Raw genomic sequence first — 27,219 nt, 5'->3', positions numbered from 1 at the left:
ATGACAAAGTAATTGAGAAGTTTGCCCACGAGAAGGACTGCCGTGCCAAATTCCTGTTCAAGTGAGCACATCACAACAATGGCGAGTCCATAAATATGTCTAGTATGCTGCTGCATAAATGATGTAATATACCAGGGAGATATGTATACTGTAGCTAAGAAAGTAATACTAAGTGTATGTTGTGTAGTAAGCTGTTAGTAGCCCATGTTTCTCATCCTGAGAATGTGGTCCCTTTCTCCCTTAGAACTTAGCCTACTGTTCTGACTTGGTGGGGCACATGTAGCCTATTGCCTGTTTTAGAGAAATCTCATCTTAGAATGTTTTAACAGCTTTAATAGTCTACTTACGTGCCCCCATTGTAAGAGCTTTCATTGTCTGCTTATGTGCCTACATCCGTCTCAGCTTGCTCATGTCTTAATCGAAATTACGGCTTGCCTCTTAACAGCTTATCGTCATATATATTGTTCAACAAAAAGTGTAGTGTTAGACCCATGTAATTACAGTCCATATTGCGAGGGTTGTTGTTTTTTTTGCTCAATGCGCTGTCAGTGCGTCTGTTTATTGTCTATAAAAGTTGATCCTCGTGATTGTATTGTTCTACCTTTTTAGACCACATAGACCTAATGAAATATTTAAAATGGTAGGCTAACCGCTGGTCGCTCTCTCGCTCTCTCTCTGTGGTGACTTAAAGAATAATAATGTTGAGGCCGAATTGCTGAATTTATCTGAACTAACATCTGAATTTCTGTCGCTATCCATTTCGAAATAGCTGAACAAATGAGCCTACCTCATCGCAGCTCGTTTGCGTGCACTTGCTTATACTTAGAGCTAAGTGTTAATTATATAAGAAGAAACATTGTGAATTTACTGAACATGAATGTAATAATGTTTGTGTATGGTTCAAAGTCAAAACTCATGTCGACGATCATTATTATTGAAGGAGAATGATGTTCTTAACCCAGTTACACAAATCACCAAGGTGTAAAATTGCCACTGTAATGTGATAACCATCTTGTGGGCTGACAGAAATACTTTCCCAAAACCTTCTCAATTAAACTTTAACTGCAAAGCCTGCTTACCTGGCAGAAGTAAGCATATCATTTGTATATATTATTTGTTAGTAGCAAACTTTGCCTTTAAATGAGCAGCAGCAGTACAAAACCATATCAAGACCTGCACATTAGATGGCACACTAGATGGCACACTAGATGGCACACTAGATGACACACTAGATGGCACACTAGATGGCACACTATATGGCACACTAGATGGCACACTAGATGGCGCAATTAACGACCCAGATGGGAATTACACTCCAAATGTTTTCGTTTTCTTACAGGCCTAAAAAATGTATCTTCTGATGTGATTTAAGCATTGACTTGGACTCAGAACATCCAATTCCGTTGTTTCTCTATGAACAATTGTATTTTTGAGAGTGAAAAAAATATATATTCTAAAACCAGGAGAACTACTACTGTGGAAACTAAATTTGGGAAAGAAATCACAGATTTTACAGGACCCCCATTAGAGTTGTTTATTAACCATTATTTACCAGGTATATTGACAGAAAACATAGTGCACTACTTTCTCTTGTACACTAAGGACACAGGGAAGAGTTGCAGGGGAGAAGAGAAGAGGAGACTGTGCCTATTTGAAAGCTAGAATAAAATGAGTAGCTCTCATGCTAAAACGTTGAGAGCTCTAGCTCCATCGTTCTCTATGGGGAAAAAACTACAATTTTTACTTTCGTCCCAGTTCTCCCCTACCTGCGGCACTCTGGGATTAAGAGTGCATTGTGCAAGTGTACAGCAACAAAAACCATGTGGTATATCTTTAGTGCATGTTTCCTTCAGTGCTGGTTTCACGGAAACCGACACAGGTGTGGCGGTTTCGTTTGACAGAGATGGGCCAATACAGAGCTGTTGTAAATCTGCACTTTTATTAAAAACAGACATTTCATTGTATATTATCTGTTCCAGTATTACAGATGGGACCTGGTCTGGGCAACACTTCATAGTATATTATCTGTTAGGGTGATGAGGTTGCAGTATTACAGATGGGACCTGGCCTGGCCAACACATTATAACCAATCACAGGCAATGGTAGCATTCTTGCCTGACTTCATTGCAGACGCCTGCCAGATCTCACAACGGGTGGATAGGTGTTTAACATATCAGCTAACCACACCATATGATATTGAAATCTGATGCTCGACTGCACAGACACTGGCACATCAAAAGGCACAGTTTAGTGGCACGTTTTAGAATGACCACAGGAGTGATCAGGTATTGAAGTACAGGAGGAATAACAAGTACATGCATATGAACATGCATATGTTAAAACACACATACATGCAGTCTCGCACGCACATTGACTGAAACATATAAATATGCTTGTGTACACAAACACCATCAAGTTAAAGTGCTTTTAGTATTGTTAACATACATATTTTCCAGTGAAAAAAAATAATAAAATAACAGAAACACTGAACATCAGGGTTGGAATGAATTACATTTCAATTCTAGTCAATTCAGGAAGTACACTGAAATTCCAATTCCAATTTCATTTCTCTTCGGTGCTTTTCAATGAGTGACAATGAACATTTGGAATTGGAATTTGGTTTACTTTCTGAATTTACCGGAATTTAAATGGAATGGACCCCAACCCTGCTAAGCATATACTCAGATGAATAAGTACTGCTGGATATCGCATCGTTAGGGACAGATGCATACAGTATACATACGATATCATATATTCAATCAAAATCCTTAAAAAAAAATGTTTTTTTAAATGATCCAGTATTTCCACTCTCATGTTCTGCAGACAGAGTACCTTTCTGTGTTAAAAACAGTAACAGTACAATGAATGCACAGGAGGATGGTGGTACCTTAATTGGGGAGGATGGGCTTGTGATAATGGTTGGAGTGGAATAAGTGGAATGTTATCGAATGGTTTCCATGTGTTTGATGCCAATCCATTTACTCTGTTCCAGACATTATTATGAGCCGTCCTCCCCTCAGCAGCCTCCACTGCATGGTTCCTTTGATTATGTCCTCGTGAACCATGTTTTGTCCTGGTAAACCAGTCAACCTTGACCTTTCCAGTCACACAAAGTCTTCTTATAAAAAATACAGACAAATTAAGTTGAAAAAGCTTTCTTGTTCCATCTTTGATTACAGGACAGTAGACACAAATGGGGTGCATTTTGTTCCTTTGAATCCTTACAAGGGGCGATACAAACGCATAAAGTCCAAAAAAGGAGCGTGTGTTCACATTTCCCAACAGAGGAGCAGCTCATCTCTCATTCCTTCAACTTTTTATTCTCACTTGATAATTTTTCAATCTCCATACAGTCTCCTCTCCTTTCTCCTTTCTCGTAACTCTCTCATTCCATCTCATTCATGCTCTCTCTCTCTCTCTCTCTCTCTCTCTCTCTCTATCTCTCTCTCTCTCTCTCTCTCTATCTCTCTCTCCCTCCATCCTCTCTCTCTATACATTACTGATACGGACACTGAGGGGGCTACTGTCTCTCCCCCTCCCCCTGCCCCTCCCCCTGCCCCTCCCCCTCTCCTCCCCTCGATAGCTCTCCTCTAGTTTCATCTTCTCTGGGTCCGCCCCTTCCTCTGCGCCCCCTCTGCTGCTGCGGGACGAGTGCATGGCCGGGCTTGGGGGGGGGGCCTGTTTGAAGAGGGGCGGGGTTTTCGTTTTGTCCACCTTGTCGAAGAAGGTGAAGTCCGCCACATACTTCCCAGACGGGGACAGGGAGACCACGGGGGGGAACTCATACCCCCACAGGATCTCATCAGGCAGGTAGGAGGTGCGCACCTGGCAGGTGGCGGAGGTGGGCTCCACCGTGGCACTCATGATCACCAGCAGCTCAAAGTCTGCCAGATCCGGATCCGTCCATCCCCCTCCTAGAACACAGGTAGAGTGAATGAAAGATACAAATTTAGCACTAGAGATCCATAAAAAAAAACATTTGGATATATCAATAAAAGGCTATTTCTAAAGATACCGTCTGATTTCTCTACTGAATCCAGATCACAAAACAGATTTATTCTAAATTCCACGGTCACTTCCAAGCACAGACAGGATGAAACAGATATATATCCATTATCACTAAAAGCAAGAATGGGATAATAGCAATAAAATGATCATCTTTACTTTCCAACATAGACCGATTTCGCTACTAAATCCAGCCTTTTACCACATACATGGACTCTCTCGCAAACACAAAACACACCCCACACACTTACTGTACGCACAAATAGCTGCACCACAAAGGCCTATATAGGCTGCACAACTGCCTTCATTTTGCCTGACCCCAGGAAGAGTCGCTGCTGCCTTGAGTTACACCCCCTTTTTCCCTCAGAACAGCCTCAATATGTCAGGACATGGACTCTACAAGGTGTCGAACGTGTTCCATTCACACTCAGAATGGCACACATACACGATCCCATATCCGCAGGAAGTAGGGGTGCTGAGGGTGCTGCACCCTCTTAAAAATCTGAATTTAAAAAATAAATTATAGCAAAAATATTATTTTCAAACATATATATTTGTTCACAAAGTAGTGCACTGGGCCTTTACAGGATGTATTAGCTGCCCAATAAAACCATTTCAGCTCTGTTTTGGCAACAACAAAAAAGGTAGTTGTATAATTAATAACAATATCTTGCAGGATTCAATAGTTGGAATTGTAAGCGTTGTTGCCCTGTTGCTTTCTCTGCAATCATCATTCTAATGGATTTTTTTTTATTTGATTTTATTTAACCAGGTAAGCAAGTTGAGAACAAGTTCTCATTTACAACTGCGACCTGGCAAAGATAAAGCAAAGCAGTTCGACACATACAACAACACAGATGGAATAAACAAACATACAGTCAATAATACAGTAGAAAAAGTCTATATACAGTGTGTGCAACTGAGGTAGGATAAGGGAGGTAAAGGCAATAAACAGGCCATGGTGGAGTAAGTAATTACAATATAGCAATTAAACACTGGAATGGTATATGTGCAGAAGATTAATGTGCAAGTAGAGATACTGGGGTGCAAAGGAGCAAGATAAATACATACAGTATGGAGATGAGGTAGTTGGATGGGCTATTTACAGATGGGCTATGTACAGGTGCAGTGATCTGTAAGCTGCTCTGACAGCTGGTGCTTAAAGCTAGTGAGGGAGATACCTGGTCTCCAGCTTCAGTGATTTTTGCAGTTCGTTCCAGTCAGTGGTAGCAGAGAACTGTAAGGAAAGGCAGCCAAAGTAAGAATTGGCTTTGGGGGTGACCAGTGAGATGTACCTGCTGGAGCGAGTGCTACAGTTGGGTGCTGCTATGGTGACCAGTGAGCTGAGATAAGGTGGGGCTTTACCTAGCAGGGACTTGTAGATGACCGGGAGCCAGTGGGTTTGGCGGCGAGTATGAAGCGAGGGCCAGCCAACGAGAGTGTACAGGTCGCTTTGGTGACAAAACAGATGGCACGGTGATAGACTGCATCCAATTTGTTGAGTAGAGTATTGGAGGCTATTTTGTAAATTATATTGCCAAAGTTGAGGATTGGTAGGATGGTCAGTTTTACGAGGGTATGTTTGGCAGCATGATTGAAGGATGCTTTGTTGCGAAATAGGAAGCCAATTCTAGATATAATTTCGGATTGGAGATGCTTAATGTGAGTCTGGAAGGAGAGTTTACAGTCTAAACAGACACCTAGGTATTTGTAGTTGTCCACATATTCTAAGTCTTAACAGTCCAGAGTAGCGATGCTGGACGGGTGGGCAGGTGTGGGCAGCGATCGGTTGAATAGCATGCATTTAGTTTTACTTGCATTTAAGAGCAGTTCGAGGCCAAGGAAGGAGAGTTGAATGGCATTGAAGCTCGTCTGGAGGTTAGTTAACACAGTGTCTAACGAAGGGCCAGAGGTATACATAATGGTGTCGTCGCTTAGAGGTGGATCAAAGAATCACCAGCAGCAAGAGCAACATCATTGATGTATACAGAGAAAAGGGTCGGCCCGGGAATTGAACCCTGTGGTACCCCCACAGAGACTGCCAGAGGTCCGGACAACAGGCCCTTGGATTTGACACACTGAACTCTATCAGAGACGTAGTTGGTAAACCAGGCAAGGCAATCATTTGAGAAACCAAGGCTGTCGAGTCTGCCGATAAGAATGTGGTAACTGACAGAGTCAAAAGCCTTGGCCAGGTCGATGAATACGGCTGCACAGTAATGTCTCTTATCGATGGCTGTTATATAATTTAGGACCTTGAGCATGGCTGAGGTGTACCCATGACCAGCTCTGAAACCAGATTGCATAGCTGATTGTTAACTTGGCTTTCGAAGACCTTAGAAAGGCAGGGCAGGATAGATATAGGTCTGTAGCAGTTTGGATCTAGTTAGTCTCCCCCTTTGAAGAGGGGGATGACCGCGGCAGCTTTCCAATCTTTGGATTCTCAGACGATACGAAAGAGAGGTTGAACAGGCTAGTAATAGGGGTTGCAACAATTTCGGCAGATCATTTTAGAAAGAGAGGGTCCAGATTGTCTAGCCTGGCTGATTTGTAGGGGTCCAGATTTTGCAGCTCTTTCAGAACATCAGCTATCTGGATTTGGGTGAAGGAGAAATGGGGAGGCTTTGGCGAGTTGCTGTCGGGGGTGGTGGAGGGCTGTTGACCAGGGTAGGGTTAGCCCGGTGGAAAGCATGGCCAGCCGTAGAGAAATGCTTATTGAAACTCTCAATTATTGTGGATTTATCCGTTGTGACAGTGTTTCCTAGCCTCAGTGCAGTGGCCAGCTGGGAGGAGGTGCTCTTATTCTCCATGGACAGTTTCCCAGAACTTTTTGGAGTTTGTGCTACAGGATGAACATTTCTGCTTGAAAAAGCTAGCCTTAGCTTTCCTAACTGCCTGTGTATATTGGCTCCTAACATCCCTGAATCCAGAAAGAACAAAACCCTGTCCTCAAACATTTACATCAAAAGTTGCAAAGTTATGGGCAAAGACCCAAAACATCCACATCAAATGAATATTTGTCTTGATGAAATAACATGGAAAACAACCACTTTCTGTGCAGTTTTCATTTACCATCCTTACAAACCACTTAATGAAAACGTGCATTACTGTATTGTATATAGGCTGGTCATCTAGGTTAGAACCTGTAGACTTTCCATCACCATGAAGAAAAACAATGTTCAATACAGTAACTGAGTACATTGAGACATCAAGTGGTTTGTGATGATGTGGCTCAGTTGGTAGAGCATTGTGCTTGGAACACCAGGGTTGTGGGTTCAATTCCCACGGGGGATCAGTACAAAAAATAATGAAAATATATGCACTCACTACTGTGTCTACTAAAAAGAATGAATAGACCGTTTCAGTTTTCACATAGAAATAACTTGCATTTGCAAAGTATTTCAAGAAACTGGAAAACATATATCAAGCAAGTATTTGTATGTTTTTATGAGATTAACTGTTTTGTAGAGATAATTATCCGACTCAAGTTACAAATGCTGGTAAACACTCAAATACATTTAATTAAAACATTTTGGCACCTTCCATGTCTCAATTGTCTCAGGGCTTAAAATCCTTCTTTTACCCGTCTCCTCCCCTTCATCTACACTGATTGAAGTGGACTTAACAAGTGACATCAATAAGGGATCATAGCTTTCACCTGGAATTCACCTGGTCAGTCTATGTCATCTGTGAAAACAGTCCTTAACTCTAACCTGGACCCAGTACTGCTCTCACTTCATAACACACGCACACACATACAAACGCTCACGCACAAATATCACACACACACACGTATGCACACAGACAAGCACACATAATGCATGATATGGTAGACTGTCTAGTCTATTCAGTCTCTAATGTTGTTATTGACTACTGGTTTGAGCAGTTCTGACTGTGCTCTTCTGAACAGCCTTTACAACCTCTCGGCTCCTCTCTTCTCACTCCTGTTAAAAACTACAGTGTACTGAGGGGATTCACGTTAGTGCACTCATTGTAACCCCTTACTGAAACTCCTGACAGTGTCCCACCGTATTTGGCAAAATCCCCAACTCCCCGTCCGTGTGCCCCCAAAGAGCTGCAGATATTTCCACAGAAATGCATCATGAGAATTTGAGAGCTGCCGTGAGAGGAGGCCAGATTAGAAGACAGATTCATAGATAGTGCAGGGGCTATTGTCGTAGCATTATGTACTGTTAGTAGTTTGAGAGAGAGAGGGAGGAGAGAGAGAGAGAGAGAGAGAGGGGAGAGAGAGAGAGAGAGAGAGGCGAGAAAGAGAGAGAAAGAGAGAGAGAGAGAGAGAGAGAGAGGAAAGAGAGAGAGAGAGGAGAGAGAGAGAGGAGAGAGAGAGAGAGAGAGAGAGAGGGGAGAGAGAGAGAGAGAGGCGAGAGAGAGAGAGAGAGAGAGAGAGAGGAGAGAGAGAGAGAGAGAGGAGAGAGAGAGAGAGAGAGAGAGAGAGAGAGGAGAGAGAGAGAGAGGAGAGAGAGAGAGAGAGGAGAGAGAGAGGAGAGAGAGAGAGAGAGAGGCGAGCGAGAGAGAGAGAGAGAGATAGAGGGAGAGAGAGAGAGAGAGAGAGGAGAGAGAGAGCAGTAAAGGAGTAGAGAGGTAGATCAGGGATCAGTATGGGTCAGTAATAGCTCTGTGGTTAGTGGTGATGAGAGGCCTGCCCTCCTGTAAGAGGATCCCCCCCAGCTGTGTGTCAGCACCCCTCACTGTATCAGACTGTACCCCATTGTCTTTTAATGAGAAACCCTGGCACCCACTCACACACATTCCACTGACATACACACAGAGATGGAGAGAGAGAGACCCCTCTCCCGGTGTCATCCCCCAGACCCCAAAAATGTGACTACAATGGAGTGAACTAATAGGTATTTCACTCTACACTGGAGTGGACTATAATTAAATGGTGCATGGTGTAAAGTCTCATTTGCATTTTTCCCAGGGTGTCTTTTCTTTTTGAGTGAATTGTCGAGTTTACCACCCATGACTGTATTTGTTAGTGACACAGACATGGTTGGTGAATTATTTCCTTTTTTTAAGGCCTGTGGGTTTCACCTAGTAAGTTCCAAGGCGAATGTTATAATTAAAATTAAAATTTATTTAACCAGGTAAGCAAGTTGAGAACAAGTTCTCATTTACAACTGCGACCTGGCAAAGATAAAGCAAAGCAGTTCGACACATACAACAACACAGATGGAATAAACAAACATACAGTCAATAATACAGTAGAAAAAGTCTATATACAGTGTGTGCAACTGAGGTAGGATAAGGGAGGTAAAGGCAATAAACAGGCCATGGTGGAGTAAGTAATTACAATATAGCAATTAAACACTGGAATGGTATATGTGCAGAAGATTAATGTGCAAGTAGAGATACTGGGGTGCAAAGGAGCAAGATAAATACATACAGTATGGAGATGAGGTAGTTGGATGGGCTATTTACAGATGGGCTATGTACAGGTGCAGTGATCTGTAAGCTGCTCTGACAGCTGGTGCTTAAAGCTAGTGAGGGAGATACCTGGTCTCCAGCTTCAGTGATTTTTGCAGTTCGTTCCAGTCAGTGGTAGCAGAGAACTGTAAGGAAAGGCAGCCAAAGTAAGAATTGGCTTTGGGGGTGACCAGTGAGATGTACCTGCTGGAGCGAGTGCTACAGTTGGGTGCTGCTATGGTGACCAGTGAGCTGAGATAAGGTGGGGCTTTACCTAGCAGGGACTTGTAGATGACCGGGAGCCAGTGGGTTTGGCGGCGAGTATGAAGCGAGGGCCAGCCAACGAGAGTGTACAGGTCGCTTTGGTGACAAAACAGATGGCACGGTGATAGACTGCATCCAATTTGTTGAGTAGAGTATTGGAGGCTATTTTGTAAATTATATTGCCAAAGTTGAGGATTGGTAGGATGGTCAGTTTTACGAGGGTATGTTTGGCAGCATGATTGAAGGATGCTTTGTTGCGAAATAGGAAGCCAATTCTAGATATAATTTCGGATTGGAGATGCTTAATGTGAGTCTGGAAGGAGAGTTTACAGTCTAAACAGACACCTAGGTATTTGTAGTTGTCCACATATTCTAAGTCTTAACAGTCCAGAGTAGCGATGCTGGACGGGTGGGCAGGTGTGGGCAGCGATCGGTTGAATAGCATGCATTTAGTTTTACTTGCATTTAAGAGCAGTTCGAGGCCAAGGAAGGAGAGTTGAATGGCATTGAAGCTCGTCTGGAGGTTAGTTAACACAGTGTCTAACGAAGGGCCAGAGGTATACATAATGGTGTCGTCGCTTAGAGGTGGATCAAAGAATCACCAGCAGCAAGAGCAACATCATTGATGTATACAGAGAAAAGGGTCGGCCCGGGAATTGAACCCTGTGGTACCCCCACAGAGACTGCCAGAGGTCCGGACAACAGGCCCTTCGATTTGACACACTGAACTCTATCAGAGACGTAGTTGGTAAACCAGGCAAGGCAATCATTTGAGAAACCAAGGCTGTCGAGTCTGCCGATAAGAATGTGGTAACTGACAGAGTCAAAAGCCTTGGCCAGGTCGATGAATACGGCTGCACAGTAATGTCTCTTATCGATGGCTGTTATATAATTTAGGACCTTGAGCATGGCTGAGGTGTACCCATGACCAGCTCTGAAACCAGATTGCATAGCTGATTGTTAACTTGGCTTTCGAAGACCTTAGAAAGGCAGGGCAGGATAGATATAGGTCTGTAGCAGTTTGGATCTAGTTAGTCTCCCCCTTTGAAGAGGGGGATGACCGCGGCAGCTTTCCAATCTTTGGATTCTCAGACGATACGAAAGAGAGGTTGAACAGGCTAGTAATAGGGGTTGCAACAATTTCGGCAGATCATTTTAGAAAGAGAGGGTCCAGATTGTCTAGCCTGGCTGATTTGTAGGGGTCCAGATTTTGCAGCTCTTTCAGAACATCAGCTATCTGGATTTGGGTGAAGGAGAAATGGGGAGGCTTTGGCGAGTTGCTGTCGGGGGTGGTGGAGGGCTGTTGACCAGGGTAGGGTTAGCCCGGTGGAAAGCATGGCCAGCCGTAGAGAAATGCTTATTGAAACTCTCAATTATTGTGGATTTATCCGTTGTGACAGTGTTTCCTAGCCTCAGTGCAGTGGCCAGCTGGGAGGAGGTGCTCTTATTCTCCATGGACAGTTTCCCAGAACTTTTTGGAGTTTGTGCTACAGGATGAACATTTCTGCTTGAAAAAGCTAGCCTTAGCTTTCCTAACTGCCTGTGTATATTGGCTCCTAACATCCCTGAATCCAGAAAGAACAAAACCCTGTCCTCAAACATTTACATCAAAAGTTGCAAAGTTATGGGCAAAGACCCAAAACATCCACATCAAATTAATATTTGTCTTGATGAAATAACATGGAAAACAACCACTTTCTGTGCAGTTTTCATTTACCATCCTTACAAACCACTTAATGAAAACGTGCATTACTGTATTGTATATAGGCTGGTCATCTAGGTTAGAACCTGTAGACTTTCCATCACCATGAAGAAAAACAATGTTCAATACAGTAACTGAGTACATTGAGACATCAAGTGGTTTGTGATGATGTGGCTCAGTTGGTAGAGCATTGTGCTTGGAACACCAGGGTTGTGGGTTCAATTCCCACGGGGGATCAGTACAAAAAATAATGAAAATATATGCACTCACTACTGTGTCTACTAAAAAGAATGAATAGACCGTTTCAGTTTTCACATAGAAATAACTTGCATTTGCAAAGTATTTCAAGAAACTGGAAAACATATATCAAGCAAGTATTTGTATGTTTTTATGAGATTAACTGTTTTGTAGAGATAATTATCCGACTCAAGTTACAAATGCTGGTAAACACTCAAATACATTTAATTAAAACATTTTGGCACCTTCCATGTCTCAATTGTCTCAGGGCTTAAAATCCTTCTTTTACCCGTCTCCTCCCCTTCATCTACACTGATTGAAGTGGACTTAACAAGTGACATCAATAAGGGATCATAGCTTTCACCTGGAATTCACCTGGTCAGTCTATGTCATCTGTGAAAACAGTCCTTAACTCTAACCTGGACCCAGTACTGCTCTCACTTCATAACACACGCACACACATACAAACGCTCACGCACAAATATCACACACACACACGTATGCACACAGACAAGCACACATAATGCATGATATGGTAGACTGTCTAGTCTATTCAGTCTCTAATGTTGTTATTGACTACTGGTTTGAGCAGTTCTGACTGTGCTCTTCTGAACAGCCTTTACAACCTCTCGGCTCCTCTCTTCTCACTCCTGTTAAAAACTACAGTGTACTGAGGGGATTCACGTTAGTGCACTCATTGTAACCCCTTACTGAAACTCCTGACAGTGTCCCACCGTATTTGGCAAAATCCCCAACTCCCCGTCCGTGTGCCCCCAAAGAGCTGCAGATATTTCCACAGAAATGCATCATGAGAATTTGAGAGCTGCCGTGAGAGGAGGCCAGATTAGAAGACAGATTCATAGATAGTGCAGGGGCTATTGTCGTAGCATTATGTACTGTTAGTAGTTTGAGAGAGAGAGAGAGGAGAGAGAGAGAGAGAGAGAGAGGGGAGAGAGAGAGAGAGAGAGAGGCGAGAAAGAGAGAGAGAGAGAGAGAGAGAGAGAGAGAGAGAGAGGAAAGAGAGAGAGAGAGGAGAGAGAGAGAGGAGAGAGAGAGAGAGAGAGAGAGAGGGGAGAGAGAGAGAGAGAGGCGAGAGAGAGAGAGAGAGAGAGAGAGAGGAGAGAGAGAGAGAGAGAGAGGAGAGAGAGAGAGAGAGAGAGAGAGAGAGGAGAGAGAGAGAGAGAGAGAGGAGAGAGAGAGAGAGAGGAGAGAGAGAGGAGAGAGAGAGAGAGAGAGGCGAGCGAGAGAGAGAGAGAGAGATAGAGGGAGAGAGAGAGAGAGAGAGAGGAGAGAGAGAGCAGTAAAGGAGTAGAGAGGTAGATCAGGGATCAGTATGGGTCAGTAATAGCTCTGTGGTTAGTGGTGATGAGAGGCCTGCCCTCCTGTAAGAGGATCCCCCCCAGCTGTGTGTCAGCACCCCTCACTGTATCAGACTGTACCCCATTGTCTTTTAATGAGAAACCCTGGCACCCACTCACACACATTCCACTGACATACACACAGAGATGGAGAGAGAGAGACCCCTCTCCCGGTGTCATCCCCCAGACCCCAAAAATGTGACTACAATGGAGTGAACTAATAGGTATTTCACTCTACACTGGAGTGGACTATAATTAAATGGTGCATGGTGTAAAGTCTCATTTGCATTTTTCCCAGGGTGTCTTTTCTTTTTGAGTGAATTGTCGAGTTTACCACCCATGACTGTATTTGTTAGTGACACAGACATGGTTGGTGAATTATTTCCTTTTTTTAAGGCCTGTGGGTTTCACCTAGTAAGTTCCAAGGCGAATGTTATAATTAAAATTCAACTTTGGCAATATGTAGTACTTACATATATCATAAGGCCTTGCTTTGATTGCTTAGTTTTACCCTAGCACAGTGGTGTTAGGAAACTCCTGGTTTACAGGCCACATCAGGCCTGCAAGTCACATTATGCTGGCTTGCAAAGTGATGAATGTGTAATTCCTACAGGAATCCAGACAGAGCTAGGATATCCAACAGTTGGAATCTTTATTCACCCTCAACCCTCATTCAGAAAGACTGTCGGGATAATGGAAATTGATAAAGGAGACTACCTAAACCATTTAAACTGGAACAGCCATTTCAATAACAGGTGCAATAAATCTAATTAACTAATTGAATTAGTTTAGAAAAATATATGTTATCTTTGTGAAGCATAACATCATTCAATCAGTCAATGTACATGCAAAAACACAGTAGTGCATTCTGGGAAATCTGATAATGATGGGTGTGGTTTTGATTGGACTGTTTTACTCTCCACAGTGTAAAACAATAACTCTGACTATTAACATCAACACTGGGGGTTCTTTTACACCGCTGAGTTCTAATTACACTCTTACAGAGTGATTTTAACTTCTGAATCGACACTGGCCGATTTGCTGTATATGCATTCACATATACAGTATGCACGCACGTACGCAAACACTAAAAGGTTATTTTCAAATACAATCACTTTTTTGGCATAACTGTGGTCAATTTGCAGTGTACAAATTACTAGAATGATGTTCCCTACCATCCGCCCTACACTCCCCCCCCCCCCCCATCCCTCTACTGTCCTGGCTCTGTTCCAAATGCCCTCTATCCATCACAGCAGTGACCTTTAATCTCCTAAATTCACCCTTCTCTTTCTCTCCACACGGATGGCTTTCCGTTCCCACAACCCGGGTGGCCCTCTCGTCCTACTGGTGATTAAGACATGGGACATGGTCAACTATAGCAACAACTTCACCTCCTTTACACAGACTGTAAGGTACTGTAGTTCACTACACCACTACTACAGCAGAACACTGAACCTGCCTGTCTATTTTACTTCCATGTCTTAGGTCACTTACAGTAATATCAAATTGGACCAATAGGACAAGAACACTGGACCGTAACTACACTACACCTGCCTATGGAACTGGTAACCTTCAAGTTTTAGGTCATGAAATAGGACCAATTGAAGGAGAACACACAACACAAATAACTGAAAATGTGAACATTAAGCTACTGTATGTAATCATTCCTACCCTTGGCAGCCCAGGCTCTGAGCGGGCTGCTGTCGTCTATGATGTGGTAGAAGGTGAGGGGGAGGATGAGGAAGGGGCTGTCGCTGGACGTGTCCACCTGGAAGGGAACGTTCCTCTGGTCCAGACGCATCGTCTCCCCCTCCTTGGTCTGGGACGTCTGGAGCAACTTCCCCGTCACCTAGGAGCCAAATTGAGTCATTTGATTAGGGGACATGTGTAAGGATTCTGAAAAGAGGAGCGTCGATGGAAAATGACAACTGCGTCATTCTCACAGACAGACAGACACACAGAGACACACACACACACACACACACACACACACACACACACACACACACACACACACACACACACACTGTGTCTCTACCGAGCAGCCCAGCAGCAGGCTCTTGCGCATGTTAGCCACACGGATCATGAGGCAGGGTCGGCCCTCGTGATTGGACACCACAGCGTACTGACTGAACTTCACTGTCTCTCCTCTCTTCTTGGGCCGCGCCACCTGGGGACAATGGGGAAGAGTGTGTCAGAGCCACACAGTGTAGCATGATGAACTCCACTACCCACAATGCTCTCTGGAACATATCCGGTTTGAGTAAATATTATTGTGCTGCACAGCCTGCTGTAAGTCTCCTTATCAATACACACAGGGCATGAACTTCCTATGATCTTAACCTCCGCCCCCAACACGCACACAGAAACACACACACACAGACACACATATAGATAACTCTGACCCTGAGTGAGAGATAGAGAGGGCAGCAGATAATTCATGTTATAGAGGGTTAGAATGATAAGAGGGAAGAGGAGAAAGGGAGCGGGGGAGCGAGAGGGGGGAGAGGGGGAGAGAGAGAGAGAGAGAGGGGAAGAGAGATAGAGGGGGGAGAAAGGGGGAGAGAGAAATGGGGATAGGGGGGAGAGAGAGAGAGAGAGAGGGGGGGGAGAGAGAGAGGGGTGGAGAGCAAGAGAGAGGGGGAGAAAGAGAGAGGGGGGGGGGGAGCTGGATAGTAAACACTGATGTATGTATTGACTATGGATGGATGCAGTGCACATGTGACCCGATTTAGGAAACTAGTCACGACTTCACAGCAGAGCCATTTGAATATAAATCTTCTTTTTTTTAATCAAAATGCGTTTTTTTTTGCAGAAATGCTTTCTCGAACATGTGAACTTTCATAACAAACTTGTATGCCATCTGTAAATACAAATACAATTGTTAAATTACGAGCCTTGTTGGTTAAGCCACAAAAAAGTGAGCAACCTTCCCACTAGCCAGGATTGGCTGAGATAATGAGCGGGCTGGACATGCCAAGATAGGAGAGAGGATTGGTCTGCCATATAGAGGGCTTCTGTTTATTTGAGCTCGTCAGTCTGTGTTGGTAATCCTGTCGAACACGCCTTTTTAAAAATGTACTATGTAGTGGAGCTGCATAAGTGTTGCTCTCCATTTTCTGGAGGATTAAGTTTTGAAATCATGTATACAAGTAAGATAGTCTAGTGTTAGCTAGTAGCTACGTTTTCAGATATTATATGTTTCTAATTTTGACAAAGTGGTTTCGTTTCAAGCTAAAGTGTACTGTTAGCTAACTGTTAGCTAACGTTAGGTGGCTGGCTCCCTAGCTGATGTTATTATTTGTTTCCCAGAGCAGTTGTTGCCACTTTGTTAATTGTTGCTTATCTAGCTAACCTTAGCTGGCTGGCTCGTTAGCGAACGTTATGCGATGTGTGTGATCTTAAACGTTGTTTACCTAGCTAGGTTCATTGTTTACCCAGCTAGCTATATGTCTTAAGCTAAAGTCTACTGTTAGCTAGCTAACGTTAACTGCTCCCTAGAGGACGTTATTATTCATTTCCCAGAGCTGTTTGCTTTTGTAGTTAGAGCCTAATGTTAGGTATTGCTGGCACTTTGTTCATTGTTGTTTTAACTAGCTAACGTTAGCTGGCTGGCTCATTAGCTGACGTTACGTGACATGTGTACTGTACAACACTCGTTGAATATGGCCGGTGTCAGTAAAAGACTGCAAAAAAGCGTAATGAAATTGTTGCCAGCAGAGCTGGTTAGGCTGTTTTCATGTTATCCAGAGGTAAACAAATCATCGGCCAGAGCGTCAAGTGTGCGCTTCGAGAGCGAAACAAGATGGGTGGGGCTAAAGCTTAAGAGGGTGTGAACGATGCTGAATGGGTGTAGACAACGAACAGCTCTTCACTTGACACCAAAATATTCAAAGGCGATTTTCTCAAAAGTGAATTTACAAGTTGATCAACTTTCAAAGAATAATTGCTTTCCCATTGTTCCTTAAATGCCATGTATGATATACCATTTTGTAGCTCAGAGTCTCTACTTTTATCCAATGTAAAAAACACCTTTTCACATTTTGCTACATAAGACCGAATCCAGGTGGTCAGTCACATATTATGGCACTGAAAATTTGACGTGATGTGTAGATCCAGATTTTTCAGTGAAATACTGTATATCCATACTGTTTAGTGGTGGTTTACTTTATCAATGAATGTGATGTATGGTAAAGTGAACATCTTATCGTTCTGCCCAGGGGAAGGGTGAGGTACCTTGGCGAGGAAGGTTCCAGTGATGAAGATCTCAAGCACCATGGTGATGACCAGCTGGAGGATGAGGAGGATGATGGCGGCGGGACATTCCTCTGTGATGCAACGGAAACCGTAGCCAATTGTGGTCTGCGACTCCAGTGAGAAGAGGAACGCCCCCGTCAGAGTCTGCACCTGCATCACACACGGGGTGTGGTTGGACGGAGGGTCAAACTCTGGAGGGAGGGGTGGAGAAGGGAGGCACAGGGAGGCAAGGTTGTGAGATTGATATGGAAAGCAAAAGGTACAAAGATTATAGGGGAGGTACAACTGATTGTATTGGTATTTTGAGGTATTATTGTTCTCAAATGCCTTAGAATTCTGTCTCTCCCTCTCTTTCCCTTCCCTCCATCCATCCTCACATAGCAGTGCCACCAGGTACCACAGAACCCCTCCCCTCCCACCTTCTCTCCCCCCATCCCTCTCTCCCTCTCTCTCCTCTTCCTCCATCCTCACCTAGCAGGTCTCCATGCACCAGCGCCACCAGGTACCACAGAACCCCTCCCCTCCCACCTTCTCCCCCCCATCCCTCTCTCCCTCTCCCTCTCTCTCTCCTTCCTCCATCCTCACCTAGCAGGTCTCCATGCACCAGCGCCACCAGGTACCACAGAACCCCTAACCTCCTACCTTCTCCCCCCCATCCCTCTCTTCCTCTCCCTCTCTCTCCCCTTCCTCCATCCTCACCTAGCAGGTCTCCGTGCATCAGCGCCACCAGGTACCACAGAACCCCTCCCCTCCCACCTTCTCTCCCCCCATCCCTCTCTCCCTCTCTCTCCCCTTCCTCCATCCTCACCTAGCAGGTCTCCATGCACCAGCGCCACCAGGTACCACAGAACCCCGAACAGGAACCAGGTCCCGGCGAAGGTGGCCGAGAACAGGAAGAGCTTGTAGCGCCACTGCATGTCCAGGAAGGTTGTCCAGATGTCACGCAGGTACATCGCCCCACGCCCGCTCACATGCTCGATGTGCACGTTGCTGTGCCCGTCCTTGGAGAGAACGCGCCGTCTCCGTCGGAGTGCGCAGACCGCCGTCGCTGCCCCCCCTGCCGTTGCTGCCCCCCCTGCCGTTGCTGCCCCCCCTGCCGTTGCTGCCCCCGCTGCCGTCGCTGCCCCCCCTGCCGTCGCTGCCCCCCCTGCAGTCGCTGCCCCCCCTGCCACAGTTGCCACCCCCACCCCTTCCGCCCCCCCTGCCCCCAGCAGCGGCTTCAGAACCTCAGTCTGTGTCATGGAGTGACACACCTTCTGGGGGGAGGAGCCGCGCGAGGAGGGGGGAGTGGCCGACGTCATGGCTGCAGCTTTATCAGGGGAAGAAGGGAGGGAGGGTGGGAGGGGGAGTTGATGATGGAGGAGTGAGGTAGGGGGTGAAGGGGGATAGAATTGATAAATGGGAAAGGACTTGACAGTGGAAATTAGAGTGAGGGAGAGAGCTGAAGAGGGAGAGAGGTGAGAGGGAGAGGAGTGAGGGTGAGGGGTGAGGAGGGAGAGGGGTGAGGAGGGAGAGGGGTGTGGGGGGAGAGGAGGGAGGAGGGAGATGAGTAAAACGGGAGAGAGATGAAGAGAAAGAGGAGTGAAACTGGAGAAAGATGAAGAGGGAGAGGAGTGAGTGGTGGGGAGAAGGAGGGGTGAAGAGGGAGAGGAGTGACGGGTGGGGAGAAGGAGGGGTGAAGAGGGAGAGGAGTGAGGGGTGGGGAGAAGGAGGGGTGAAGAGGGAGAGGAAGAGATAAATATTGTGCAAAGTCAAAGTTGATGAAAAACAAGTTCAAAAGATTTTGTGAGAAAGGAGAGAAGAGGAAAGGAAGAGAGAGGTTGTTAACGGGAGGAATGGAAGAGGTGACAGGAGTGTAACATTCGGGGTGTGGGGGGAGGAAGACATGAAGAAAGGGATAGAAAGAGAGGGACATTATAAATGGGACACACTTTTTCAAGTGGACAGATGCAGGCCTGTGGCTGTCAATGTGCTCCAAACTCTCTGTCACTCTCTCTCTCTTCATCCTTTTCTTTTCAGACAGAGCAGCAGCTGCCTTTTCAAAGTAAAAGCCCCCTTTCAGTGCAAAGTCACAGCTGTCTTTTCCTTTTAAAAGCCCCTCTATAATGCTAAGGCGCTCAGATGTGTCTGCAGCGTATCACGCTGGCTGGATCAAGAGGGACCAAACAAGGCTTACGTATTCCCCTTCCGAAACCAGGAACAGAAAAGCCACATGTAGCCTAGTATCTGGAGCACAGGAGGATGGTGGCAACTTAATTGGGGACGGGCTCGTGGTAATGGTTGGAGCGGAATCGGTGGAATGGTATCAAATACATCAAACACATGGTTTCCACATGGTTTCCACCTGGTTTCCACATGGTTTCCACATGGTTTCCACCTGGTTTCCACATGGTTTCCACATGGTTTCCACCTGGTTTCCACATGGTTTCCACATGGTTTCCATATGGTTTCCACATGGTTTCCACATGGTTTCCACCTGGTTTCCACATGGTTTCCACATGGTTTCCACATGGTTTCCACCTGGTTTCCACATGGTTTCCACATGGTTTCCATATAGTTTCCACCTGGTTTCCACATGGTTTCCACATGGTTTCCACCTGGTTTCCACATGGTTTCCACATGGTTTCCACATGGTTTCCACCTGGTTTCCAGATGGTTTCCCTGTGTTTGATGCCATTCCATTTACTCCATTCCAGACATTATTGTGAGCCGTCCTCCCCTCTGCAGCCTCCACTGGTCTGGATCAACCATGTATGAATGGGCTTTGATCCCTGACACAATCTACTTCTCTTTCATTATCCCTTTTTCCCTAATGAAATAAAAATGAACGTTTCAATCGTCTTACTGCCTTACACATAGTGGTACTGCTTTACACTTAGAGTTCAAACTATGTCCTCACCACGTTGATGATTAGCCCCATACTGCCCCTGTCTACTACCATGTGCAGCTCCAACATGATCTCATTTTCACCGTCCAATAAATGCTTATCTGTGTCAGAGAATTACGCGGTGTGGTTTGTGGACGCAGTACAGCAGGAGAAAAGAGCCTGTCCAAATCAAAAGAAATGTTATTTGTCACGTGATGAATACAACGGGTGTAGACTTCACAGTGAAATGACTTACTTACAAGCCCTTAACCAACAACGCAGCTTTAAGAACATAAGGGTTAAGAAAATATTGACTAAATATACTAAAGTTAAAAAAGTAACATAATAAAATAACAGTAGCGAGGCTATATACAGGGAGGCCCGGTACCGAGTCAATGTGGAGGCTATATACAGGGAGGCCCGGTACCGAGTCAATGTGGAGGCTATATACAGGGAGGCCCGGTACCGAGTCAATGTGCGGGGTACAGGTTAGTCCAGGTAATTGAGGTAATATTTAGGGTAAAGTGACTATGCATAGATAATAAACAGCTAAAAGCAGAAGTATAAAAAATCCAAATAGTCCAGGGAGCCATTTGATTCATTGTTCAGAACTCTTATGTCTTGGGGGTAGAAGCTGTTAAGGAGCTGGAGTCTTTGACCATTTTTAGGGCCTTCCTGACACAGTCTGGTACAGAGGTCCTGGGTAGCAGGAAGCTTGGCCCCAGTGATGTACTGGGACGTACGCACTACCCTCTGTTTGCTCTCTATCAGGGCCAAGATGCCTCTTTTTCTCCTTGGGGATATGGAGACTTGCTGTTTGTGTGTGACTTTGGCCCGAGCATCCTTCTAGACTTTGTTCTGTATCCTCATCTGGACTTTCTCTATCTCGCTCTCTAACTCTCTATCTCTCTATCTATCTCTATATATATCTTTATTTCTCCATCTCTCTCTCTATCTCTCTCTATCTCTCTATCTATCTCTCTATCTCGCTCTCTCTATCTATCTCTCCATCTCTCTCTCCCCCTCTCTCTCTCTCTATCTCTCTCTCTCTCCCTCTCTCCCTCTCTCTCCTTGGCTAAATGGTCCTTTTGTCTCTGCCTGCCTCTGCTTTCCAGACCAATAAAAAAATAACCAACTAAAACAAAAGGCAGAGAACTAGGCGATCTGATACGCTCTCTACTTTCTGACCTTTCTCTCTGTGTCCCCACTCGCTTACTCTATTCTCTCTCCCCCTCTTTCCTCCCCCCTTCCTCCCTCTCTCCCTTCATCTCTCTGGTGCTGAAGCTCACACTGTGAGTATGAATAGGGATCTGTGTAGATTTCTGTGCTCAGAATACTAAATGGGGGGCGGGGGGTTGAGGAGGCGGGGCTTCGGATAGGCGAGTGTGATAGGCCGAGTACATTCACAGCTGCCCTCTGAACCCTATTGAGGCCTCGCCCACACATACAGTAAACACACATTCACATGTACAGCGACATACACAACACGGCCGTCTCAATATATCAATGTTGATCTTTCCCAAACAACACTTACTATTATTATTATTATTATTTTCCCTTCGTTTAGTATTCCTTTTAACACTTCTGTGTCTTCCTCTCCGCTATATTCTCTCTCCTTTTGAATCAAAGTATGCACTGTAACAAAAGATTTGTTGACTCAATTTACATAGGTTTGTTACCATCCTGCCTTAAAATGTCATGTGGTGATTAAGAGGGGTTGGGTTAAATGCGGAAGACACTTTTCAGTTGAATGCATTCAGTTGTACAACTGACTAGGTGTCCCCCTTTCCCTTCCCTTCCCTCCCTTTCTCCCTCTCGCCATCTCTCTCTCACTCTGTCCTGTGTGCACAAGAATTCTTTGTTTAGAGAGATGAAAGGGACAAAAGCCACCATTGAAAAATACGACTGAGTGAGAGAGAGGGAGAAAGTGTGTGTGTGTGAGCGCGCATTGGCTTGTGTGACCGAGTGATCCTATGTGAGTATGTGTTCAAGTGTGTGAGGGGGCAGAGAAGGGGAAAGAGGACTTGGATTAAGAGGAGAGAGAGAGAGAGAGAGAGAGAGAGAGAGAGAGAGAGAGAGAGAGAGAGAGACAGAGAGAGAGAGAGAGAGAGGAGAGACAGAGAGAGAGAGAGAGACAGAGAGAGAGAGAGAGAGAGAGAGAGAGAGAGGGTATATAGAGACAGATTGATGACAAAAGATACTCATTAGTATTCCTGAGCAGTGTGATCCACCGTACTCCTTCCTGTCTCTCTGTGTGCACCCTTCCAATTCCCCAAACAACCCCTGCACAACACTCCAACCACCTCCGAGCTACCCATGAAAACACTCCAAAAATTGCCCCACAACACTAAAAGGACCCTGCAAACAGAAAAACGACTTTTCAACCAAAATGAATCAACATTGATGTACCCAGCCAGGTGTGAAGTGGAGAAACTTTGCTGCTGCCCTGTGCTCCAGTTAGGGTGATGTGAATGAGTTTGAGAGTCTCGTGTACCCTACATATTCACTCAACCACCCCTCTAACGGACAGATTCAAGCAACAATCAAGTCTTGTATATTACACATGAACAGTATAAGGTGTACCAATCCCCACACAGCCTCTGCAACCAAGCACTGGCACAACTTCTTCATTAACCAAACTATTTGTGTTCCTGGTACTCAAACTACCCACAAATTGACACTTGAGAAGCACGTTTTAGCAGGCGCTCTTATCCAGAGCGTTAAGTGCCTTGCTCAAGGTCGGATTGACAGATTGTTCACCTAGTCGGCTGGGTGATTCGAACCAGCAACCTTTCGGTTACTAGCTCTTAACCGCTAGGCCACCTAGGCCTCACTACTTACACACGCTGTGTGTTCCCTACATTCGAGATACATTGAATCGTTTTAGTAGACCCTTGCCAGCCTTTCAACAACAAGAGCAACCACAGAGGGAGAAAACAAAACAGCTTAACAGTATCTAACTCGTTTAATGCATCCCAACTTCAATTTTGACATCTCTTTAGGGTCCATTTTACACATTGTAGACTTGACTTGTAAACCGCAGCCAGGGAGTGTTCAGGAATGTCCAATTTAAACCCTAATCATTGTGCCAGAGAGGAGATTGATGTTATAGTGCCAGAGTTGGTGCCAGAGGTCATTTTGTCGGCACCCTCCCAGTATCCATGGTGATCGTCCTCAATGTGTCCCGGGTCAGGTTGCCTTCCTACAGGTGTGAGTTAGAACCCTTATCAACACGAATACAGTCTACAGCAACGTGTTTTTATGCCTTCATTCTTCTGCAGTTTTAGACCGAGACGAACTGAGGTCCCACTTTAAACTTGAAATCATTGGCCACTTTAATAATGTTTACATATGTTGCATTACTCATCTCATATGTTTATACTGTATTTTATACCATCTATTGCATCTTGTCTATGCCGCTCTGTCGTTGCTCACCCATATATTTATATGTATATATTTGTATTCCTTTACTTCGATTTTTGTGTATTGGGTAGTTGTTAGATTACATGTTCGGTAAATTGTTAGATTAGATGTTAGATATTGCTGCATTGTCGGAACTAGAAGCACAAGCATTTCACTACACTCGCATTAACATCTGCTAACCATGTGTGTGTGACCAATAAAATGCCTTTTGATTTAAACAAAGTACAGATTATCAAGCGCTTATACAGCATTCACTGTAAAAATACGTTTATATGTTTTTATGGGAGCTTAGTTGCAGCCAGCTACCTGTACATTACCGTAATGAAGGTACTGTACGTTACCGTCATTTCCAAAGAGACCGTAAAAGTACATTTACGGTAACATACTGTACTTATTTTTACAGTAAGTTACAGGTGCCAGTAAGTTAACAAAAAAACAACAGGATTTTTTTTTTACAGTGGACATACAGGCTTCGTAAACACTACATAAATGCTTCACAAATCATCTATAAGTTTATGTCATACTCTATAAAGGGTGTATAAACATGCATAATGCCTTATGTCTTTGGCAATTCAGCCTAGAGTGGGAATGGTTATGTCACCCTTTATACACCATTTATAGAGTTTGACATGTGCTTATAGATGATATGTGTAGCATTTATGTAGTGCTTATGAAGCCTTTTGCAATTTTATAGCCTTTATAATTTGTACTTCATATAAAGTGAAACCGGAAGAGAATGAATAATCAATGTGACAATTAAATCAAAATTATACAATTCTAATCAAGTACTGTTACTAAATACTTACATTTTTATTGATTGAAAATGCAGAGTATGTTGAAAACGTAATAACGGTCACAAGAAAACTTCCCTTGAGATGATGTCCCAATATTATTTTACAAGGTGTGATGGGGGGGGGGAAACATGATTCCAGCATCTCTAATCTAAACGGTCATTTTAGTCACATACAGGTGTCCACAAACTCCAGCTCCACTTATAAGTGCCACACGCACAGTGGGCACCAACCAGTACCGTAAAAGCACTGATAAGCCAAATAGCATTCTCATCCTGTTCTCTGTGTGTGGGGGGCACCTGTGCTCTCTGCCCATGTCCTTTTTGCGTACTAAGCCAAATAGCATTCTCATCCTGTTCTCTGTGTGTGGGGGCACCTGTGCTCTCTGCCCATGTCCTTTTTGCGTACTGAGCCAAATAGCATTCTCATCCTGTTCTCTGTGTGTGGGGGGCACCTGTGCTCTCTGCCCATGTCCTTTTTGCGTACTAAGCCAAATAGCATTCTCATCCTGTTCTCTGTGTGTGGGGGGCACCTGTGCTCTCTGCCCATGTCCTTTTTGCGTACTAAGCCAAATAGCATTCTCATCCTGTTCTCTGTGTGTGGGGGGCACCTGTGCTCTCTGCCCATGTCCCCTTTTACGTACTAAGCTAAATAGCGTTCTCATCCTGTTCTCTGTGTGTGGGGGGCACCTGTGCTCTCTGCCCATGTCCTCTTTACGTACTAAGCTAAATAGTGTTCTCATCCTGTTCTCTTTTGTAACTTAATAGGTGTAACTTTTAATCAAGCTCGGGCCTTTTTATACTCCACCAGATCGATGTAACTCCCTGCCGTCTCTCAGGTGAACAATCCCCAATTAGCTTTGCTGCTAACAACTTATACGTATTCTGTAAGATAACAATAATCAAACCATTGTTGATGATCTAGTAAGCTAATGAAAGCAAACTGAATGTAGGCACATGAATTAGAATGTGTGTGTCATCACTTACCTTTTGTTGCAATTGTTGAATGCAATTTTGAGACTTTTAAAAGTGTTTGTATCCCCCAAAACACATTTACAAAATGTATGTTATGACCAATTTGCCTATTTGTTGACTTTTTACTCAGTGCGACGTCATGGATTGGAGGAATGCGCACTTGTTGACAGTTCTCTCACACGCATGAGCACGAGACACCCAACTTTCATTGTCTACAGATTTCCATCCTGATTGTGGTTTGAGATATTGCCATTATAATTCTAATATGCCTGACAATAAAACCATTTTTACCAACCGTTAAAATCAACAAGTTTCTGTAGCCTACGAATCTAATCCCGAATTTACCAAAGACAAATCAATGGTTTCTCTAAGACTGAAGTGTCAGTCGGTACCGGTTCCGGTTGAACGTTACAGAGTTATTATGTAATAAAATAGTTGCAATGTCCCCCGTTGCATCTCGAAGTGTGATGGTTCGCGGGTTCATGTAGAAGTTGAATTGTCCTCTTCTCTCAAGTTTTCACTTGTCTCTCCTTATAAATGAAAAAGTATTCAGTCACTCAACTGGACTCAGGACATTTTAATTCATTAATTCAACTCTCCTCCCAGCTTCTCCTCCCACCCTTTCTCTCTCTCTCTCTCTCTCTTCTCTCTCTCTCTCACCCTTTCTCTCTCTCTCTCTCTCTCTGTCTCTCTCTCTCTCTCTCTCTCTCTCTCTCTCTCTCACCCTGTTCACTGTAAATGGGTCCCTTGTTAAGGGTTCCCCGACTGTTCAGCCATTGTCAACTTTCTCATGTAAATGTCTGATGGTTAAGATACACGCCTGGAAGTTATTTCACTGTTAGAACGCGTGGAGGTAGCCTATTTACAAATCAGAATGAACAACAGACACTTTATTCTGGACTTGGCTCCTCGCAATTTTGCGTCGGCAAAGTTGGCCAACAGTTTGACTGAATAATGTCGGCTTCGCTCTGTGAGGCCATGCCATGTCCGCCTGCAAGGAGAGAAACGCTACACGTGCTCCCGCCGCGACGGACATCACAGGAACTGTCCTGAATAATGATTGAAGAAGAAAAACAAGATCACTGGACAGTTAGGTCTACCCAGAACAATGAAAACGCTAGAACCTCCATGTCTTGTTACAGTTAATATCAATGCCTATAACTTATCTTATAGAATCAGGTTAATTGGAAAAAATGAAAGGACAACTTGATGAAAGACCCCATGTGAAGTTTGTTTTGGCGGGAGCTGGATTTACAGCGCGCCCCAGCTGAGCGACCATGGTGGGAGGCAGATGCATGAATAAACCTGAGTTGCACGATATTTGCTGGACCTTTTTCACACGAGCATCAATCTCACGGACCCACCCACCCGCCAGCGCGTGTTGTTCCATCCTGTAGTCTCCGGTCCCGCTGAGAGTTGTTTCCTCATCTGTGCACGGGCACCTAAAGGTGTGTGTGTGTGTGTGTGTGCGCGCACGAGTGTGTGTGTGTGTGTGTCCAGGGGAGAGTCCTTGTCCAAGGTTACAGCCTGGTGGGGATGGTGCATAACGACAAATATACACTGCCTTCAGAAATGATTCAAACCCCTTGACTTTTTCCACATTTTGTTGTGTTACAGCCTGAATTTAAAATGGTTTAAATTTAGATTTTAATGTCAAAGTGGAATTATGTGCAATATTATATTTTTTCGAAATGTTTACAAATGATTAAAAAAGAAAAAGCTGCAATGTCTTTAGTCAATGAGTATTCAAGCCCTTAGTCACATAGTAAGTTGCATGGGTAGTTGCAATAATAGTGTTTAACATGATTTTTGAATGATACCTCATCTCTGTACCCCACACATACAAATGATCTGTAAGGTCCCTCAGTCGAGCAGTGAATTTCAAGCACAGATTTAACTACAAAGACCTGGGAGG

At 44.5% G+C, this 27,219-nt stretch overlaps 1 protein-coding gene across 1 annotated transcript; it reads right to left on the bottom strand.

The window, feature by feature from the left end:
* Nucleotides 1-1,920: 1,920 nt before the first annotated feature.
* LOC110532934 (ATP-sensitive inward rectifier potassium channel 10) lies at nt 1,921-25,915 on the bottom strand. The gene is made up of 7 exons (XM_036987394.1): nt 25,317-25,915; nt 18,434-18,691; nt 18,059-18,286; nt 17,230-17,441; nt 15,032-15,163; nt 14,665-14,842; nt 1,921-3,914 (listed from the first exon to the last, which is right to left on the bottom strand). The coding sequence occupies exons 2-7, from the start codon at nt 18,549-18,551 to the stop codon at nt 3,490-3,492; spliced, it is 1,293 nt and encodes a 430-aa protein (XP_036843289.1). The 5' UTR covers nt 18,552-18,691; nt 25,317-25,915; the 3' UTR covers nt 1,921-3,489.
* Between the last annotated feature and the right edge of the window lie 1,304 nt (nt 25,916-27,219).

This window comes from Oncorhynchus mykiss, chromosome 9 (assembly GCF_013265735.2).
Source record: "Oncorhynchus mykiss isolate Arlee chromosome 9, USDA_OmykA_1.1, whole genome shotgun sequence".
Taxonomy (NCBI): Eukaryota; Metazoa; Chordata; class Actinopteri; order Salmoniformes; family Salmonidae; genus Oncorhynchus; species Oncorhynchus mykiss.
This window is presented reverse-complemented; position numbering and strand designations above follow the sequence as displayed.

What these genes read in the sequence shown, in the direction of transcription:
- LOC110532934 (XM_036987394.1), bottom strand. Translation starts at nt 18,551, where the DNA reads ATGACGTCGGCCACTCCCCCCTCCTCGCGCGGCTCCTCCCCCCAGAAG. An exon ending in AGGGGGGGCGGAAGGGGTGG is followed by an intron (nt 18,287 to 18,433) that starts GGGTGGCAACTG and finishes CGACGGCGGTCT; the next exon opens with GCGCACTCCGACGGAGACGG. An exon ending in GCCTGCTGCTGGGCTGCTCG is followed by an intron (nt 14,843 to 15,031) that starts GTAGAGACACAG and finishes TTTGGCTCCTAG; the next exon opens with GTGACGGGGAAGTTGCTCCA.